Source organism: Periophthalmus magnuspinnatus, chromosome 16 (genome assembly GCF_009829125.3).
Source record: "Periophthalmus magnuspinnatus isolate fPerMag1 chromosome 16, fPerMag1.2.pri, whole genome shotgun sequence".
Lineage (NCBI taxonomy): Eukaryota > Metazoa > Chordata > Actinopteri > Gobiiformes > Gobiidae > Periophthalmus > Periophthalmus magnuspinnatus.
In genome coordinates this window covers 31,485,950-31,508,100 of record NC_047141.1, presented here as the reverse complement: position 1 = coordinate 31,508,100, position 22,151 = coordinate 31,485,950, and the positions used below count along the sequence as shown (strand labels likewise).

Sequence of the window (22,151 nt, the reverse complement as noted above, 5' to 3'; positions counted from 1 at the left end):
TGTTTTTGGTATCTGTACTTTTACTTAAGTAACAAAATGGAGTATTTCTTCCACCTCTGGTTACAGCAATGAAATAATTCCAATATAAAAACATTGGAAAAAAATCTTTTAAATGGGGAAAGTTCCTCACAGAATCCTTCAAATCATGAATATTTTGTCATTTTTTGTCAGTAAAATATAAATAACAGCCAATCAGGACGCAGGACACAATGGTCTACAGTCCAACAGCCAATCAGGACGCAGGACACAATGGTCTACAGTCCAACAGCCAATCAGGACGCAGGACACAATGGTCTACAGTCCAACAGCCAATCAGGACGCAGGACACAATGGTCTACAGTCCAACAGCCAATCAGGACGTAACTTCTCACCTCCAGAGTCAGTTCGTTGCTCGTGTATCGTCCGTTCATCTCGGAGCAGGACAATCTGAAGCGCCTCTCAAAGCGGGCGGAGCCTTTGGCCAGACGATAGCGAACGGAGCGGAGGACGTCCTCGTACACGGAGATGGACTCAGCTCCTGAACAACATCAAAGACGTTTAACGATAAGAACAACGAGAAAAGTTCTGTCTGCAGAGGTCAGAGGTCAGAGCGCGGCGTCAGAGAACCAGGGTTACATCAGTGACTCTTCACCTGTGACGGCGACGTACGGCGTAGTGTACGGCGTAACGTTTACCGTGTACGCCGCGGTGTTTACCTGTGATGGCGATGTACGCTGTGGTGTTGATGATCTCCAGACCTCGCTCTCGCACCACGTCCATGTCCACCAGAAGCTCCTCCCTCTCCGCGTTTAGCTCCTCCCCCAAAGGTTGTACCTCACAGCCATCCAGAGTGTGAGCCACGGCGTCCGACATGAGCGCTGAGAGAGAGGGAGAGAGGAGGGAGGAGAGACGGAGAGAGAGAGGGGTGGGAACATAAAAGAGGGAGAGAGGGAAAGAAAGAGACAAAGAGAGAGAGAGAGGAAGGGTGAGAGAAAACAGGGTCAAAGAGAGAAGAAAAAAGAGAGAGGGAGAGATAAAAGAAGAGAGGCACGGAGAGGAGGAGAAGGAGTGGAGGGGAAGAGAGAAAAGGGGCAGAGAGGAGGGAGAGAGGGAAAGAAAGAGACAGAGAGAGAGAGAGGAAGGGTGAGAGAAAACAGGGTCAGAGGGAGAAGAAAAAAGAGAGAGGGAGAGAAAGGAGAGAGGGACAGAGAGGGGGAGAAGGAGTGGAGGGGAAGAGAGAAAAGGGGCAGAGAGGAGGGAGAGAGGGAAAGAAAGAGACAAAGAGAGAGAGAGGGGAAGGGTGAGAGAAAACAGGGTCAGAGAGAAGAAAAAAGAGAGAGGGAGAGATAAAAGAACAGAGGCACAGAGAGGGGGAGAAGGAGTGGAGGGGAAGAGAGAAAAGGGGGTAGAGAGCCGCAAGAAAGATAGAGGGAGGGAGAGGGGTAGAGAGAGGAGAGAAAGCAGAGAGGGATAGAAAAACAGAGAGAGAAAAAGGGGGGCAAAGAGGAGAAAGAGAGAAAGGAGAGAGGGATAGAAAAAGAAGAGAGACGGGAGGAAGAAAGAGTGAGAGAGGGAGAGAAAGGAGAGAGGGAGAGATAAAAGAAGAGAGGCACAGAGAGGAGGGAGAAGGAGAGAAAGAAAAGAGGACGGGAGAGAGAAAAAGCGGGTAGAAAGAAGCAAGAAAGAGATGGAGGGAGAGGGGGGGAGAGAGGAGAGAAAGCAGAGAAGGATAGAAAAACAGAGAGAGAGAAGGGGGTGAGAGAAAAAGGGGGGCAAATAGGAGAAAGAGAGAAAGGAGAGAGGGATAGAAAAAGAAGAGAGACGGAGACGAAGAAAGAGTGAGAGAGAGGGAAGGAGCGTTGGGGCAGAGAGAAGGAAGAGGGAAGAAAGAGAAAGGCGAGCGATAGAAAAATAAGAGAGGGACAGAGAGGAGAGAGAAAGAGAGAACGGGTGAACGAGAGAACAGAGAGAGGGGGAGATAAAGGGCAGAGAGCAGGAGTTTAATCAGGAGTTAATGACACTTAAATATCACAGACACATTACTGCCAACTCTGATTACGAATTACAACGTCATTAGTGAAAATAAACACGAGGAGATTAAACTGACAAAACCAATTTACCTCCACTTCACTTTGAAACATTCTGATCCCCCCGAGTTTACGAACCGTCAAATCAAAATTATTTCACTTTTTGACTTATTTTCTTTTCATGTCGCGATGAAATTAGCCGTTTTCTTCACGTGCGCCGTTTTTGTTGATCTTCCGGGTCCTCTGCAACTTTTCCTCTCTATGCTAAGCCCCTCCCCCTTCAGAGCGCTATCTCAACACAATCAGCTGCATTTTGCTAACGAAACTACTGCACATCGCACCAGGTTTGTGAAGTCGTAGTGTACAGTTTTGTGCCGTGTTTTTGTATATTTATGGAGGATTGTCGTGCGGGAGCGTGGGTGATGTAGGCTTGTGGGCGGAGCCTCGTACAGAATCGTACAGCTAACCGTAAGCAGGGTTCGAACAGGGCGCGGGAGAGATCTCTAGATTACTCAAACGTTCATGGATGACATATTTATACATATTTTTGATGAAGGAAAAACATTATAACATGGTAGAACGTTAAATAAAAATTGATTTTGCACGATATTTCCTCTTTAACAAAACATTTTTATATTAATTCAAGTCCGTTTAATAAAATAAACACTGAATTTTGCAGTGTTTTTTTGTTTTTTTGTATTTGTAGCGTCTTACCTCCGCCCTCCATCCCCTGCGCCGCTGTGTTGACGGCGTGAGAGAGCGAGCACACGATCCTCAGCTCGGGGAAAAGAGGTACTCCGCGCGGGCTCTCGAACTCAGGGGCGGGGCGGGCCAGGTGAGGTCCGACCCCCGACAGAGAGATCTGCGGGGCATCCGGCTGAAGCACCACCAGGTATCCCTCCAGCTGCTTCAGGGACAGGCAGCTCTCCTCGTTAAAACATCTGCACGAAACGGAGAGAAAGAAGAAAGAAAAAAGAAAACAGGTTTGTACGTTTCAGGTTATTTAATGTGCGTTCAGACCATGTTTATGTAAATGGATGTAGCTAACCTGCTAGCACCGCGCTACAAACAGGAAGTGATCATGTTTCACTTCCTGCTCCATCGACTCTGGCTCCAATTCACTTTCTATTGATAAACCATGTCCTCTCCCTGTCTTTGCTGCTTCAGACTCATTTTGGTCTTAAATGTTCAGATTAACCCTCTACATGATCCTGGGGTTTTTTATTTTTAGTTATATTTTTTCCTTTTTTTATTTTGAGTTTATTCTTTCCTTTTTTTGTTATTTTGAGTTCTTTTTTTTTCTTTTGTGTTTTTTTTCTTTTTTTTAAACTTTTTTTTGTTATTTTGAGTTTTTTGGGTTTTTTTTTTTATTTTTTTATTTTGGTCTTAAATGTTCGTATTAACCCACTCTACATGATCCTGTTTTTTTGTTTTTGTTTTTTTTTTTAGTTTTTTTTTGTTATTTTGAGTTTATTCTTTCCTTTTTTTTTGTTATTTTGAGTTCTTTTTTTTAGTTTTTTCTTTTAAGTTTTTTCTTTGATTTATTTTTTTAATTTATTTTTTTATTTTGAGTATTCTTTTTTTTTTCATTTTGGTCTTAAATGTTCGTATTAACCCTCTACATGATCCTGGTTTTTTTTTATTTTAGTTTTTTTTTTTTTTTTGTAATTTTGAGTTTATTCTTTCCTTTTTTGTTATTTTGAGTTCTTTTTTTTTGTTTTTTCTTTTGAGTTTTTTATTTTATTTTATTTTTTATTTTTTTTTATTTTGAGTTGTTTTTTTTGTTTTGTTTGTTTTTCATTCTGGTCTTAAATGTTCGTATTAACCCTCTACATGATCCTGGGGTTTTTATTTCACTATTGTGTCTGTAAATCAAGATATGAACATTAAAAACAGACAAATCAGGTCCTTCTTTCCTAGAACTTTCTCCCGACTTCACTGTCTGTTTTCTTTTGTTTGGTGTATTTTGTTTTCCGTTTTGTACCCGTTGCTTCTCAAACAAGAATCTCTCCATAAAGCGACGCTAACGGCTAATCAAAGCTAATCAACGCTAATCTACGCTCACAATGCAAACAAATAAAAACACAAGTATCCTAATGACATAATACACTTTAATAACAGAGCGCAGATAAAACTGCTCCAATCAGAAGTATTAAAAATGACAAGAAGTTTCTCTCCATCTCTTCTATTTTTTACATTATTCTCTCTGTTTTTGTCTGTAAAACCCCTCACCACACACTTTATACACTTTTCTCACACAGGCGTTAACATTTTCTCACATTTCTCTCTCGTTTAAACTCTCTCAAAGTTCAAACCTTCGTAGGCGTCTTTGTCGGTGCAGAACGTTTCATCGACATTCTGGGTTTTGTCGGGGAGAAAACAAATCGCAAACGTACAGCACTTCAGAGTCACACTGAGATCCAACGTTTATGTAAATTTGTCTGAACACATTCTGTACTGGACAGGAGACACGGCACGGAGGAGACTGATGGACAATGGTCTACAGTCCAACAGCCAATCAGGACGCACGACACAATGGTCTACAGTCCAACAGCCAATCAGGACGCACGACACAATGGTCTACAGTCCAACAGCCAATCAGGACGCACGACACAATGGTCTACAGTCCAACAGCCAATCAGGACTGTTACTTCAACAATAATAAAATAACGTGTGAATATTCAGACGTAAATGATGTGATTCTCAAGAAAGAGAAAAAAATAAATACAAAAACTGACGAAAAAAGATAAAAATGAGTTTGTGACGTTAAGATGCGACTCAGGACTAATTCTGAGCCGTTTGGACAAAGATTATTAAGATTTTGAGTTACTTCCTGTATCACCACATGATGACATCACAAGGTGGAACAGAGTGAAAGAGGAGGGACAGAAAGATGAAAAAGAAGAGAGGGACAGAGAAAGAGAGAGAGAGAAAGAGAAGGGGAGAGAGAAAAAGGGTGCAAAGATGAAGGAGAAAGGAGAGAGGGATAAAAAAGAAGAGAAGGACAGAGAGGACAGAGAAGGGGGGGCAAAGAGGAGAGAGAAAGAGAGAAGAGGTAGAACAAGAAGAGAGAGATGTAAAGGAGGGAGAGAGAAAGAGAGAGAGGGAAGGAGTGGTGGGGGGAGAGAAAAATCAGGTAGAAAGGAGAGAAAGAAAGGAGAGAGGGAGAGAAGAGGGAGAAAGAGAGAGAGAAAGAGAAAAAAGGGGCAAAGAGGAGAGAAAAAAGAAATTAGAGAGGGATAGAAAAATAACAAAAGGAGAGGAGACAGGGGGAGAAAGAAAGGAGGCAGAAAGGAAGGAAAGAAAGGTGAGAAGGAGAGAAGAGGGAGAAAGAGAAGGGGGAGAGAGAAAAAGGGGGCAAAGAGGAGAGAGGGAAGAAAGAAAAAAGGAGAATGGCATAGAAAAAGAAGAGAAGGACAGAGAGGACAGAGAAAAAAAGAGAGCAAGAGAGAGAGAAGGGATAGAACAAGAGGAGAGGGACGGAGAGGAGGGAGAAAGAGTGAGAGGGAAGGAGGGGAAGGGGAGAGAGAAAAAGGGGGGCAAAGACGAGAGAGAAGAAAGAAAAAAAGAAAGAGTAGAAAGAAACGGAGAGAAAAAGGATAGAAAAAGAAGAGAGGGCCAGAGAGGAGAGAGAAAGAAAGTGAGCGAGAGAAAGAAAGAAGGGATAGAAAAAGAAAAAAAGAAAAGACAGACAGAGAAGAGGGAGAAAGAGAGAGAATGAGAGGAAGGAGTGGAGGGAGAGAGAAAAAAGAGGCAGAAAGATAGAAAGAAGAGAGGAGACTGTCAGTTCAGATGGAATTCCTTTGCTTAGAATTTTTTCACAGTGCGGCATTAAACTTATCCAGCCCGTCTCCATGGAAACAAGTGTGAAACAAGTTACAGGTTAAGTTACGGGTCAGATCTGTGAAGAGGCGACGCTGCCTGTATATGTACGCGTATAACTGAGTAACTGCAAAATAGATTTAAAAATAAGTTTAATACGGCAAAGCAATAAAATCACCATGGAAACAAGCACATATCGGAAAATCTACACAGTGCAGCTTTAATTTAATCAGCGTATATATGAGGATTTTTTTCATTTTTCTTTCTTTCTTTCTTTCTGTTTGCATTTTGAAGTGGAAGTGAAATCCAAACAGGGCGTCCGTCTGCGCGGGTTCAAACGCCTCGTGTTATTCTTGGCGGTTGTTTTAGTCACAGTCGTACGACACAGACTGAACGCGGCGGATTGTACTTCCAAAGACGAATCAATATTTTATCAGCTAAAAGTGACTGCTAAAGCCAAGTGCAAATTCACAGTTGTTAAGCACTGACCCGGAAAGACAGAGTGTATTTTTCTGCAGTGTTTTCTCTCCAAGTAAAAGGCGAAGACGTGTTCAAGCCACGAAACTCGATTATTAACGAGAAACTAGATTATTAGAATGTAGATTTTTATTTACTTTATTTTCTGGAGGATAAGTCGCTCTGGAGTATAAGTCGCACCAGCAAAAAATGCAAAATAATGAAGAAAAAAACATATATAAGTCACGTTTTTGGTGAAATTTATTTTACATTTTATCTTTAACGACATCTTCTCCGACGTTACTTTCGCCCGTCCCTCATGACGCGCTAATAAGCTTGTCCTTAGGTTTATAATGAAAATCCTGATAAAAAAAATCACTACAGAAATAATTTGAGATAACGGCGAGTTTATTATGTCTGTGCTAGATCTGCTCTTGTCTCCGCGACGACGTATCACGTAAAACGCATCAGACACGACGCACAAAAGTCACAAGCGAGAGAAAATGAGACAAAAACAAAAGACATTCAACGTTTTTTTTGCAAAGGAGAAAAGGTCAAAAGCACCAGAAGAGGAGCCTACGACCTCCAAGAAAAAGAAAGCGAAATTTAACAGACAACACCAGGAGTCCTACGTAAAATACGGGTTTGTCGCTACAGGTGACGCTCACACACTGAGTCGGCTCTGGAAAAAGCGAACGAGGCGACGAAACCTTCAAAACTGCTTCGGCAAATGGAGACTAAGCGCCCGGGATTAAACGATAAGACTTTAGAACAGGGGCGTCAAAATCATTTTCATCGAGGGCCACATCAACAAAATGGCTGCTCTCAAAGGGCCAGATTTAACTAAGATAAATGTCACTACGTTTTAATCTTGTTAATTAACTGTTTTTATATTCATTACTTATTCAAGTTACAAATATTGTATATGGATTTGCATAGACATGAAAAAAATGACTGTTTAACTGTGTATCTCCTGATAAACTGACATTTTAAGACAGTCAGACCTTTTAATTTACTTTGTCGTGGGCCACATAAAATGACGTGGCGGGCCGAATTTAGCCCCCGGGCCTTGAGTTTGACACATGTGCTTTAGAGGATATTGAAAGATACAAACGTGAACAAGAAGGACAAAGAATCAATCACTTAACTTATTTTTGACATTTATTTATCTGCCACGTGGTGAAGGTCGAGCCGTGAAAATAAAACCTACATTTTTTCAGTCTGTCGTGCAAAAAAGGTCGGGGATCCTTGTTTTAAATTAGCGTAATGTTGAAATTTTAAATGTTTAATTGTACAGGAGGAGTAGATGGTGGTACTTAAGTCTAGAGCGCCCCCCTGTGGTCGTCACGGTGACAATAACAAAGATGTGGAATTATATATTTTAATAATTTCACATATAAATCGCATCTGCCTGGAATGTTCCACAGTTTGGTATTAAACTTATGTATCCATACAAGACAAGGCCTGGTTACAGTTCAGATCTGTGGAGAGGCGACCCACTGAGAGAAGAGGGACAAAGAGAAAGAGAGAGAGAGGAAGAGAAGGGGAGAGAGAAAAAGGGTGCAAAGATGAAGGAGGAAGGAGAGAGGGATAAAAAAGAAGAGAAGGACAGAGAAAGGGGGTGGTGGGGCAAAGAAGAGAGAGAAAGAGAGAAGAGGTAGAACAAGAAGAGAGAGATGTAAAGGAGGGAGGGAGAAAGAAAGAGAGAGAGAGGGAAGGAGTGGTGGGGGAGAGAGAAAAAATCAGGTAGAAAGGAGAGAAAGAAAGAAGAGAGGGAGAGAAGAGGGAGAAAGAGAGAGAAAGAGAAAAAAGGGGCAAAGAGGAGAGAAAAAGAAATTACAGAGGGATAGAAAAAGAAGAAAAGGAGAGGAGACAGAGGGGGAGAAAGAAAAAGGAGGCAGAAAGGAGAGAAAGAAAGGTGAGAAGGAGAGAAGAGGGAGAAAGAGAGAGAGAGAGAGAGAAGGGGGAGAGAAAAAGGGGGCAAAGAGGAGAGAGAGGGAAGAAAGAAAGAGAGCAGAAAGAAAAAAGGAGAATGGCATAGAAAAAGAAGTGAAGGACAGAGAGGAGAGAGACAGGGGGGATAGAACAAGAAGAGAGAGAGAAGGAGTAGAAGGGGAGAGAGAACAAGACACAGAAAGGAGAGAAGGAGAGAAGAGGCACTGACAGTAAGAACGCAGGGTTTTCACTGTTTTTAGGACAAAACAACTAAAACACCTTAAATGAATAAATGTGAAATCGATGTGTTTTATTCCGTACAGTTTTATTCCAAACCAATATAATCTACACCACCAGAAAAGTTACATAGTGTAGCTTTAAAGGTCTTACATTATGCAAATTTGACTCTTGTGAGTTTTAAGTCGTGTTCTAATGTTGTTCCCTCTTCGAAAACAGACCTGGAGTTGTGTTTTGTTTCATTCACACATGTTTGAGTCACACTTTATTATTATTCTGTTGCATCTCCAAAGCTCAAAATGCTCAGTTCCACCTTGTGATGTCATCAAGTGGTAGTTTTCAAGTTAACAGCGACTTTTACCTTTAGTTCAGTAGAAATAAGTGACAATTCCAGGTCTGAAATGATCCAAATGATTCTAGAAATGAAGGTGTGTGGAGTTTAAAAACACAGTGGAGCACTTCCTGTATCACATGATGACATCACAAGGTGGAACAGAGCAAGAGAGGAGAGAGAGAGAGAAAGGTGAAAAAGAAGAGAGGGACAGAGAGGCTGGTGAAAGAGAGAGAGACAGGGAAGGAGAGGAGGGGGAGAGAGAAAAAGACAAAGAAAGGAGGGAAAGATAGGAGGGGGAGAGAGGAGGGAGAAAGAGAGACAGAGTGAAAAAAGGGGCAAAGAAGAGAGAGAACAAGAAGAGAAGGATAGAGAGGAGAGAGAAAGAAAGAGAAAGAGAAGGGATAGAACAAGAAGAGAGAGACGGAGAGGAGAGAGAAAGGAAGAGAGAGGGAGAAGGAGTGGAGGGAGAGAGAGAAAAAGACACAGAAAGGAGAGAGGGAGAGGAAAGAAAGAAAGAGAGAGAGAAAGAGAGAAGAGATAGAATAAGAAGAGAGAGAGACAGAAAGGAAGGAGAAACAGAGCGAGAAGGAGTGGAGGGGGAGAGAGAGAAGGGGGGTAAAGAGGAGAGAGGGAAGAAAGAGTTGAAAAGAAAAGAAGAGCAGGATAGAAAAAGAAGAGAAGGACAGACAGGAGAGAGAAAGACAGGGAAGGAGTGGACGGGGAGAGAGAAAAAGGAGGCAGAGGGGAGAGAAAGAGAGAAGGGATAAAACAAGAAGAGAAGGACAGAGAGTAGGGAGAAAGAGAGAGGGGTAAGGAGTGAAAGGGGAGAGAGAAAAGGGAGGCAGAGAGGAGAGAAAGAAAGGAGAGAGGGATAGAAAAAGAAGAGAAGAACAGAGAGGAGAGAGAAAGAAAGAGTTTGAGAGAAGAACTCAGCCTAAATCTGCAGGTTTGTGCGTTAAACGTGTGAATGAAACAAAACACAACTCCAGGTCTGATTGTGACGAGGAAACGACAGTAAAACATCAGAAAACAGCGTAACATGGACCTTTAAACTTCTCTATCTCCATGGAGACAAGATGAAGGGAAGAAAAACACAGGACAGTTATGTTTACGTCATCCTGTTGAACGTCACGGGCAAAGTTCACATTTTGTCCGACCTTTAACCCGATGGTGCGATAACGTTTGACCAAACTGAAAAACTCAAATGTTAGTTATTCCTTTTAAAGCCAAAAGTTACAGTGTCCCTGAGTGAACAGATAAGATACTGAGTCTTATCTGGTCCAGTGCGGAACTTTATGGACCTGGACCACACGCCTTATCTGAACTGAAGCAAAGTCCCGGTTTGATGAGGTCAGAGTCCAGGGGCAGCTGTGTTTCAGACACAAACGAGGCCCGACCGCACACCGCTGGTTTAACGGGGAGCGGGAGCTTAGCAACGCTGTCAATCAAACCTGTTGCTAACGCTAGAGTTTGTCTGTTATTAATGTTCATATCTTGATTTACGGACAAAATGGTGAAATAAAAACAGAGAGAGGGGACACAGTTTTTACACAGAAAGTGAATTGGAGGCAGAGTTAATGGAGCTAGACGTGCGCCCATGATCAATTCCTGTTCCTGTAATCGGTTAGCGGATTAGCTATGTCCATTTATATAAACAGTCTACGGTTTGTACCCAATATTCAGTGACATGTGATTATTAGAGACGTCTTGGCACAGATCAGCAGTCATATTTCAATAAGTTTGACCCACGGCGGCTGTGACCATAAGATTATTTATTTATCTATTTATTTATTTTGTTTTGTCTATAAACTGTCCCAAACTGTCTTCTGTCTTGTTGTGTGAATCAATGTGTCCTGTTATTAATGTGTCTTGGACCTACACTCAGTGCTTAACTAATGTTTGTCTGGCTTTAAATAAATAAAATAAAAATACAAAATTAAAAAAAAAAATTAAAAAAAAGATACAAAACAATTTTTTTTTTTTTTTTTATTTTATTTTATTTTATTTTATTTTATTTTATTTTATTTTATTGTTTTTTTTTACTTGTCTACAAACTGTCCCAAAGTGTCTTGTTATTAATCTTTGTACTACACTCAATGCTTAACTTGAATGTATGTCTGGCTTTAAATAAATACAATAAAAAAATAAATAAAAAAAGATACAAAGCAATCTGCATAACGTCCAAAGTGCTGTAAAAATCCAAACATAAACATTATTTCTACACAGATCTGGGCTTGTTTTTGTGTATTTACTGTTATGTCTGTTCTGTTATTGAAATGTTTATTCTTTTCTTTTCACAATTCTGTCACAACCTGTAAATAATAATAATAAAAATCCGATCAGCAGCGTCGTTTACCTGAGCGAGGTGGTGAGTTTGAGGGGCCGGACTCCAGGCGTGGCGAACCTCAGTGAGTTCCTGTACGTGACCTGCTGCACAGCTCGATTAAAACTCTCGATGTCGTCTCCCTCCAGAACCAGAACAGACTGACTCGGGTTCACGTGGACCTGGAGCGTCAAAACAGCACTTTAGTTTACAACGTTATACAGTCGTCCCTCGTTTATCGCCGGGGTTACGTTCCAAAAATAACCCGCAATAGGCGAACTCTTTATTTATTTATTTTTTTTACAATTATTCTATATGGTTTTGGCTGTAAACCCCTCACCACACACTTTATACACTTTATACACTTTATACACTTTTCTCATTTTTCTCTCTTGTTTAAACTCTCTCAAAGTTCAAACCTTCATCTTTATTCAACATCACAGTGCAATATGTTTGAGTGCAATATTTAATACAGTGCAATATTTAATACAGTGCAATATGTTTGACTGAGTGCAATATTTAATACAGTGCAATATTTAATGCAGTGCAATATTTATCACAGTGCAATATTTAATACAGTGCAATATTTAATGCAGTGCAATATTTATCACAGTGCAATATTTAATACAGTGCAATATGTTTGACTGAGTGCAATATTTAATACAGTGCAATATGTTTGACTGAGTGCAATATTTAATACAGTGCGATATTTAATGCAGTGCGATATTTAATACAGTGCAATATTTAATGCAGTGCAATATTTAATACAGTGCAATATTTAATACAGTGCAATATTTATCACAGCGCAATATTTATCACAGCGCAATAGCTAATACAGTGCAATACTTGATCAAGTGCAGTATGTGACTCTGCAGTATTTACTACCGGGTAATTGTAAATTTTGTTTGACTGAGTTGTAGTCCGGGGTGTTTTAATGTTTTAATGTCTGGCACTAGCACGTACTCATTTATTTTTGTTACATTGTGTTGTACGTGTCCCATGTGTGTATTGGAGGGTTGTTTTTAATCTCGCTGTGCATGTGTGTGGTGTTGTACATGTGTGTAGTGACAATAAATACATTCTATTCTATTCTATCTCATCTCATCTCGTGTTACATTTTTATCGGTGCGCTCCTTAAATGCGCTGTACCGGAACAATAAGTAGGAACCAATATTATTATGAAGAAAGAAAATAACGCATCCAACAAAATATAATAAATAATATCCATTGTTAATAAAATAAGTACAAAGTAATAAACAAAATACTAATGACCCAAATAAATGTTAATACATAAAGAGACACGGCACGGAGGAGACTGACGGACAATGGCCTACCGTCCCTTAGCCAATCAGGATGCAGAACACAACGCACGCTCATACGACGTAAAAAAACCCCCAAAAAAAACATGCGAAATTGAACTAAAAAATACGCGAAACATGTACAGAAGGAAGCGTTTTGTGCGTTTGTGGATGGAAATGATGAGTGTACTTCGACTGACTGGATGGATGACTGTATTACGAAATTAATAGGTGTGAAATCACTCATTAGGGGCTTGAATGACTGCGCTAAGTAGGACACAGACGCAGTGCACGCTTAGACCGAGCCTACAAACTGTACATAATAGGTGTTTGTGAGTTTTAGTGTCATTAGCGCCTCCTTCAGACAGATATAAGGCAGTGCCCAGCAGGAATCTGGACAAAACCTACAACGTTTTGTCCAGTTTACAGTTTTTATTTCTGTTTTGCTGTTGTATTTTGCATCTGCGCCATTTATGACCTGAACCTGTCCAGTGAAAAGAGCAGTTTTGCGATAACTTGGCACGAATATATTACCTTTTTTTTTTGCGTAGGTCGGTGTTTTTAAGTGTATTGTCGCTGATAAATAAACACATAAAATGAACTCAAATGGATGTGTAGAGTCACTTCAGATATTCAGAATGTTGTTTCACCTTTTCCAGAGTTTTTTTTTTTCCCCTCAGTCGTCCAGTTTTGAGCCATAGTAAAAGTAAAATAAAATCTGTCAACAGGATAAAACGTTGTAGGAGCAAAGACGTTTGTCTGCGCATCCAAGCCGCGGCTTGGATGCGCAGACAAACGTCTTCACTCCTACAACTTTTTGCCGGGGTTTTTTTCAGTTTTTTCTTCAAATAAGAACATCTGTGTAGTCCCTCAGTCGTCCAGGTTTGACCCATTGCAAAAAAAAAACAAATCTATCACCTGGACAGACCGTTTCGCTGCTCATCCGAGGGTTAGCCACGATGCTAATAGGTGTGAAATCACTCATTAGGGGCTTGAATGACTGCGCTAAGTAGGACTCAGACACAGTGCACACTTAGACCGAGCCTACAAACTGTAAATAATAGGTGTTTGTGAGTTTTAGTGTCGTTACCGCCTAAAATAAAATCTCTCAACAGGATAAAACGTTGTAGGAGTGAAGACGTTTGACAAATGTCTTCGCTCCTACAAGTTTTTGCCGGGGTTTTTTTCAGTTTTTTCTTTAAATAAGAACATCTGTGTAGTCCCTCAGTCGTTCAGGTTTGACCTATTGCAAAAAAAAACAAAATCTATCAACTGGACAAACCGTTTCGCTGCTCATCCGAGGGTTAGCCACGATGCTAATAGGTGTGAAATCACTCAGTAGGGGCTTGAATGACTGCGCTAAGTAAATCTCAGGCAGAGCACACCTAGCGAAGCATGACAGACCTAGTGTTCAGTGTCGTTAGCTCCTCCTGTGACTGTGAATGTGACTTTTTTAATCGATACCTGCTCAAACCGATACGTCTGACAGCGCTAGTTTTTTGGTGAAAGTTACAAAACAACCGATAAAACGTAAACTTGTCGACGCTGAGTTGTTGTTACCTTCATCCCGGAGCCCAGAGTCTCCAGGTCTCCAAAGTCCAGCCCCTCCCTGCAGGCGTACAGACACTCCACCACACTGTGAGGTTCCACACTGCCAGGACGCACCGTCACCCCCGACAACAGCCCGTGGTAACCGCCCACGTACTTCACTGAACAGAACACAGGACACTTAGTTAGAACTGCAACTGCTACTACTACAACTACTGCTACTACTACAACTGTTACTACTACTAAAAACATTTACTACTACTACTTCTACTACTACTACTACTACAGCTATTACTACTACTATTACCAACTTCTACTACTACAAACATTTACTACTACTACTGCTTCTACTACAACTACTACAACAGCTACTATTACTACTACTACTATTACTCCTATACTAATACTACTACTGCTACTACCAACCTGTACTACTACGACTACAACTACTACTACAACAGCTACTATTACTACTACTACTATTACTCCTATACTAATACTACTGCTACTACCAACCTATACTACTACGACTACAACAGCTACTATTACTACTACTATTACTCCTATACTACTACTACTATTACTCCTACTACTACTCCTACCAACTTCTGCTACTACTCCCATTAAAAATCCTATTACTACTACTACTCCCATTAAAAATCCTATTACTACTACTACTCCCATTAAAAATCCTATTACTACTACTACTACTACTACTACTACTACTACTACTACTACTACTACTACTACTACTACTACTACTACTACTACTACTACTACTACTACTACTACTACTACTACTACTACTACTACTACTACTACTACTACTACTACTACTACTACTACTACTACTACTACTACTACTATAACCAACTTCTACTGCTACTACTAGTGCTCCTGGTACTACTACTACTACTACTACTACTACTACTGCCACCCTTATTACTACTACTACTGCTAACTAACTTCTACTGCTACTACTCCCAATAAAATTCCTATTACTACTACTATAGTACTACCAATTTCTACTACTACTACAAACTTCTACTGTACTACTGTTCTACTGTAGTACTGTACTACTACTACTACTACTACCCCTATTAGTATTACTACTACTACTACTGCCAACTACTACTACTACTACTACTCCCATTAAATCTCCTATTACTACTACTACTATACTACTAGTACTACCAATTTCTACTGCTACTACTACTTTTATCTACTGCTTTTTTTTTTTTTTTTTTAACTTTTCTCTGCCTTTTAAGCTTTTCACAAATCCAAAAATCGACTGAAGTGTTTATGACTGAAGTGTTTTTATTTTCACACTTTTAAAATCATCTCTGATCTAAAATCTAAAACCTCCTGAATCTTTGAGTAAAAATCCTGTGATAAACACAAAGGTCTTTACCCTCTGGGATGGTGTTGTTGACGATCTCACGTGGCTCCTCCTCTGGCTCTGTGGAAAAACAGCAAAACAAAAGTGTTAGTCCTGGGAATACCACTGGGAATACCACTGGGAATACACCGGGCTGGAAAAGAGACAAAAACAATGGATATAGTATCGTTTGGAAATCATTTTAGTCATGAATTTAAACACATTTTTGGTAACACAGATGTTTTATCCAACTATGAAATGGTGCAAATATTTACTGAGTAATTTAAGTTGTGTTTATGTTTACAGACACAACAGGAAAACTGGGACTAAACTGGGATGAAACCTGGATTAGACCAGGACTAAACCAGGACTAGAACAAGACCAAAACGATATGTAGACAAGGATTAAACCAGGATCAAAACGAAGTCTAAACCAGGACTAAACCAGGACTAAACCAGGACTAGAACAGGACCAAAACAAAGTCTAGACCAGGACTAAACCAGGATCAAACCAGGACCAAAACAAAGTCTAGATCAGGACTAAAACAAATCAATCAATCAATCAGGACTAAACCAGGACTAAACCTGGATCAAACCAAAACCAACGCCTTAGTGACATAAAAACATATTTAAACTCAAACCACATATGTTGTATTTGTAACTGATAAATAAACTGTGAAATAATGATAATGGTTTTTATTATTAATATTTCATCATTATTGTATTTACTTACTTTCCAGAGAGGATATAGGACACGTGTTTTTCTGAGTTTACTTAAAAAAATAGACTAAATACTTAAGCCACATGCTGGTAAAAACATTAGCCTGGTCCCTGTGACTCTGGTGGATAAAAACCCTCCTCATTATTTGAGACGTGCTCCTTCCACACGGGGCGTCCCACGTGTCAACAGTTTTTCTGCTAATTGGCCTCGGCACATCGGGAATATTTATAAACCAGCACCAGGGTCACAGCGACAAAAGAGCCATCGACACAAGTGGGATCGACGAAAGAGCGATCGGCCTAAGAGCGATCGGCCGGAGAGCGATCGACCTACGAGCGATCGACGTAAGAGCGATCGGACTAAGAGCGATCGACGTAAGAGCGATCGGACTAAGAGCGATCGACGTAAGAGCGATCGACCTAAGAGCGATCGACCTACGAGTGATCGGCATAAGAGCGATCGACCTACGAGCGATCGACCTACGAGCGATCGGCCTGAGAGCGATCGACCTAAGAGCGACCGACGTAAGAGCGATTGACCTCAGATCGACCGACGTAAGAGCGATCGACGTAAGACTGATCGGCCTGAGAGCGATCGGCCTGAGAGCGATCGACGTAAGAGCGATCGACGTAAGAGCGATCGACGTAAGAGCGATCGACCTACGAGCGATCGACCTACGAGCGATCGGCCTGAGAGCGATCGACCTAAGAGCGACCGACGTAAGAGCGATTGGAGTGAGAGCGATCAGCCTAGGACCTGAGCAAAAACATCATCCAGATACAGTAAAATAACTTTATTTAAAAACGATTTTGTCACAATCTGATCTTCGTCGATCAGACCCTGTCGAAAAGACGTTCAGATGTGTACACTCATGCTAATACTAGTACTAGCTAGTTCTACTGCTACTACTACTACTACTACTATAATACCACTGCTAGTCCTACCAACCTCTCCTGCTCTTACTGTTCCTGGGTCACTCTACAGAACCTCAGACTTTAAACGAGCCGTGACAGTTCACAGATTCTTTCCTCTGGGCTGGATGAGACTGTAGTTTCATGTTGGGGCTGAAGCAGGTTTGACAGATGGACACGTCGGGCGGACGCTCGAGGCGGCGCTTTATGAAACAATTTATATCCATAACACAATCAGGCCGAGTTAAACGCCAACCTTCAGACCAGTGGAGAAACGCTCTGACTGAGCTACTGTTATTTTACACTATCGTCTGATCCGTTCTAATGTCGTTTCCTCGTCACAAACAGACCTGGAGTTGTGTTTTTGTTTCATTCACACATGTTTAACGCACAAACAAACCTGCATATTTAGGCTGAGTTCTTCTCTCAAACTGAAAATGCTCTGTTCCACCTTGTGATGTCATCATGTGGTGATACAGGAAGTGCTCCACTGTGTTTTTAAACTCCACACACCTTCATTTATAGAATCATTTGGATCATTTCAGCGTCTGGAATTGACAATCTACTACTGAACTAAAGGTAAAAAAACGTAGCAGTGAACCTGATAACTTCCACTTGATGACATCACAAGGTGGAACGTCGCGTTTTGAGCTTTGTAGATGTTACAGACTAATAATAAAGTGTGACTCAAACATGTGAATGAAACAAAACACAACTCCAGGTCTTTTTTTGATTATAACACGGCTTAAACCTCACAAGAGTCAATTTTTTCGCGATACAGGATGTTTAAAGTGCACTGTGTAACTTTTCTGTTGGAGTCTCTGATCAATCACCATGGAAACAAGCCGGTGACGCAACCGGGCCAAGTTGCAGACAGGTCTTATCTGTGGAGAGGCGACCTTGCTAACAGAATGAACATTTTGCTAAGTATTTTGAGCAGTAAAAACACCTACAGTACAATGAAATAAATGCTAGCTAGATGCGATCAATGCCATACTGCGGAACATTATAGACAAAGCAATAACATCTCCACGGAGACAAGTATGTGACAGAGCGGAAAAGTTACACAGTGCACCTTTAAAACACCTCAAAACACCTAGATTTTGTATTGAAGTCATTTTAAACACGTATCGGATGTGACGTTTTTCGCCATGTGTCGCTAGCCCCTGAATAATCGCTAAGTCGGTGATGTCATTAGCACAACGACAAAACGCATCAACGCAAATGATGAGCGAATGTGACGGCGGGGCGGGAGGGCGCGTGCCACATGCCCGGGCAGATTGTGTTCAGACGCTCATGACGAGGGGCATAATTAGCTTCTGGTTACGGAGACAAAATGCCAGATCTTTGGGGTTTGGAGCGCGGATGATACGCGAGTTTCAAATTGAGCGGCGCAAAAATGTGGGAACGCAAAGACGGGAAAGCGCTGACGTAACAAAAGCACATCGTTTTCACATAACAGGTCATTATTTCTGAATGTAGCAAACCAAGAACAGGGTAATAGGGATAAATACTTTACATCGTTGGAGTTCGGCTCAAAGTCTGAGAGAAAAGTGACGTTTTAGTGACTTTAGAGCACATCAGTCAAACTCAGGCCCGGAGACAAAATATGGCCCACAGTGTAATTATATTTGGCCCGTGACATCATATCAAATGTGCGTTAGAGCTCGTCCGCTGGTATGTAGCACATGCACCACTAATACTACAAATCCCAGAGTGCTTTGCTAGTATAGAGCCCCTCCTTCTTTGTTGACACTATTTAGCAAACAAGCTACTAGTCTAGACCAGGACTAAACCAGGACTAGAACAGGACCAAAACAAAGTCTAGACCAGGACTAAACCAGGATCAAACCAGGACCAAAACAAAGTCTAGACCAGGACTAAACCAGGACTAGAACAGGACCAAAACAAAGTCTAGACCAGGACTAGACCAGGACTAGAACAGGACCAAAACAAAGTCTAGACCAGGACTAAACCAGGACTAAACCAGGACTAGAACAGGACCAAAACAAAGTCTAGACCAGGACTAAACCAGGACTAGAACAGGACCAAAACCAAGTCTAGACCAGGACTAAACCAGGACTAAACCAGGACTAGAACAGGACCAAAACAAAGTCTAGACCAGGACTAAACCAGGACTAGAACAGGACCAAAACAAAGTCTAGACCAGAACTAAACCAGGATCAAACCAGGACCAAAACAAAGTCTAGACCAGGACTAAACCAGGACCAAACCAAAACCAAAGCCTCAAGATTAATTCCACACCTCCACAAAAAAGGCCAAATGAAAGACAGAAAACAGGAGGGAGGAAAGTCATTTTAAAATATATTTAAATAAAAAGTGACTGAAGTGTCTTTTCTTTTTCTTTGTAATAACAAACTTGAGTTCTTCCAAATGTCGTGTTTAAACAAATCTAAAGTTTGTTTCGGTATGAAAAGGTTAAACATTATTACACATCAGGTGCAGGCAATTTTTAAATAAATACTGAGTTTGGCCCGAGATTTTTTTTATTTTGGCTGTGAATTTGAGTTTGACGTTGTGGCTTTAGAAACATCACATTTACATATTTGTGTTCTTAAAGGTACAGTGTGGAACCTTTCTGCCCTGTAGGTGTGGTTATTCTGTCTGAAATGTTTTTATAAAGTGCCGTTCCACCTTCTAGACACTCAAAGCAGTTAGACAGTTAATGCCATACTGCGGAACATTCCATTTAACATTCTATTCAACAACATTCAGCTCAAATCTGCATCAAAATCACCACATTTGAAGTTTTATAAGACTCTAAATCTGCGTGAAATACTTTTACATTTTACTCCTTGATTACATTTTCAAACAGGTACTTAAATACTTTTACTTTAGCAGATTTGTCATGTGATACTTTTACTTTTACTTGAGTATTTCTTTGCTCTGGTATCTGTACTTTTACTTAAATAACTAATAATTTTGTTTTTCAGTATAAAAACGTGATATTTTCATTTTGTCATATTTACTGTTTTATACTCAAGTAAATAATAATCTAAACCACATGTGTCAAACTCAAGGCCCGGGGGCAAAATGCGGCCCGCCACGTCATTTTATGTGGCCCGCGAGAAGATAAATTAAAAGGCATGACTGTCATTTTAAAATAAGTCTGTGCTGCTTTAATGTTTGCACTGACAATAAACTAATGAGATTTTCCCAACAAGTGGAACTGAGAAATATTTGCAAATAATCATCACAAAATGTTCATGAAGAGGAAAATTGTCGGTGTGGAAGGAAGTTTGGAGGAAGAAAAGTGAAGGTGAATACAAGTTTGTGCTTTGAGGAGAAAAACCTGTGTGTTTTTTGTGTTTTGAGGCGGAGTCGGTACAATCTACGACGACATTTTGACACCAAACACGGAGCTAAGTGTGAAAAAGTTAATCTGCAAGAAAAACAACAAACTGTCCAATAATTAAAAGTCTGTAAAAGGACGAATTTGAAGCAGAGCTGAAGGTCTGTGAGGAGGTGTGTCCCGACCAGATACACACTTTTAAAAATGTCACTTTATCACAGAAACTGTTATTTAACAAGTTATAAAGTAATTACATTTATTTTACATGACATTTGTTTACATTTAGTGACATTTATCCTGCCGCACAGTCACATCTGGCCCTTGATGGCGGCCATTTTGCTGATGTGGCCCTCGGTGAAAATAAGTTTGACGTCTCTCGCTCTAAACACTTTTTGTATAACAGTGAACTCTCATGTGTCATAGTCGCACTGACCCCAGCACGCTCCGATGAACATCCTCTGTCTGGGGGCGGGGTTCGGGATGGCGCCGTTGTCGTGGATCAGGGCGGGGTCAAAGGTCACACCGTCCACGTACAAGGTCACGGAGGGAAACTGCACGCTGAGGGAGAGGTGGTGCCACTCGCTGTCGCACACCTGAAGGACGACGGACAAAAAGAAAGGATTAGACGGACGGATCGGGGCGTTTAAAGCCGCGCCGTGGAACCTTTGCGGTGCCGCGTCTTCGCCTGGAATGTTCCGCAGTGTGGCATTAAACACATCTATCTCCCTGAAGATGTTTTATACGGACGTGTATACAGATTTGTTTTGTGTTTTGTATTTTGTTTTGTATAAATAAAGATAAAAAAAGAAAAAAAGACAGAAACAAAACAGACGAGGCCACCAGGTTACAGGTCAGATCTGCGGAGAGGCGATCCCCGCTCATTTTCAAGATTTTCAAGATGTTCAAACAATTTTTTTAAGATAAAACCTGTGTAATTGAATAAAAACAAAATAGTTTCATGTAATAACATAAGTTTAATATAATCAGATAAGTTTAATGCCACACTGAGGAACATTCCAGACGTATCCCACCAGAAAAGTTACATAATTTTCCTTTAAATAAACAGATCCAAAGAAAAACTACAAAAGATAATTACGTTCACTTATATTAATAATCAGCAGGGCCGTCAGCAGGAATTTGGGGGCCCAGGGCGAGAAGCGTCACACGGGCCCCCTCTGATGTAAATTAATAGGAAGAAGGTCCAATTTGGGGCCCCTGAGACAACGGGCCCCTTTGTCCCCCCCGTGTCAACTTCCCTGGTGACAAGATTTAAAGAATATTCAGGAAAATCTAACCCCCCCCACACACACCTGCTCCAGTTTCCAGAGGAACTTGACGGGACGAGCCGCAGACACGTCGGGCCAATAGAAGAGCGAGAGTCTGCAGCCGTGGACGGACAGAGAGTAGTGCGAGAACGAGTCGTCTGAAAACACAAGGTCACGTTAAGGGTGGAGCTTTAAGCTCCACCCTTATTCATCAACAGAGAAAGAGTTAATGAGGGTTTCGATTAGATTTGAGATGTATGGTTTAATAATCGGATTGTGTTAAAAAAAAAAAAAGGACTGAAATATGACCTGAAAAATAAGATGGTATGAAAAACTATAATATCGTTTATTGTGTAAAAAAGGGTTGACGATTTTTTATATAATCATGATAATCGCCAACGAAGATAATCGGCAATATCCCTAATGCTCTTCTCTAGATCACCGTTTTCACTTATAAGAAAGGACTAAACCAGGACTAAACCTGGACTAAACCTGGACTAAACCAGGTCTAAACCAGGTCTAAACCAGGACTAAACCAGGTCTAAACCAGGTCTAAACCTGGAGTAAACCTGGAGTAAACCTGGACTAAACCGGGACTAAACCGG

The 22,151-nt window shown here is 40.9% G+C and overlaps 1 protein-coding gene across 1 annotated transcript in view; it reads right to left on the bottom strand.

The window, feature by feature from the left end:
- The window catches only part of clstn3 (calsyntenin 3), a 53,980-nt gene that overhangs the window by 5,509 nt on the left and 26,320 nt on the right, over positions 1–22,151 (bottom strand). The window contains exons 8-15 of the mRNA XM_033981568.2: positions 21,592–21,704; positions 20,715–20,874; positions 15,371–15,418; positions 13,972–14,120; positions 11,147–11,295; positions 2,721–2,947; positions 696–857; positions 372–517 (exon numbers count right to left, since the gene is read on the bottom strand). Of these exons, the coding sequence (XP_033837459.1) occupies positions 372–517; positions 696–857; positions 2,721–2,947; positions 11,147–11,295; positions 13,972–14,120; positions 15,371–15,418; positions 20,715–20,874; positions 21,592–21,704 (1,154 nt within the window). The remainder of the gene's footprint in view (positions 1–371; positions 518–695; positions 858–2,720; positions 2,948–11,146; positions 11,296–13,971; positions 14,121–15,370; positions 15,419–20,714; positions 20,875–21,591; positions 21,705–22,151) is intronic.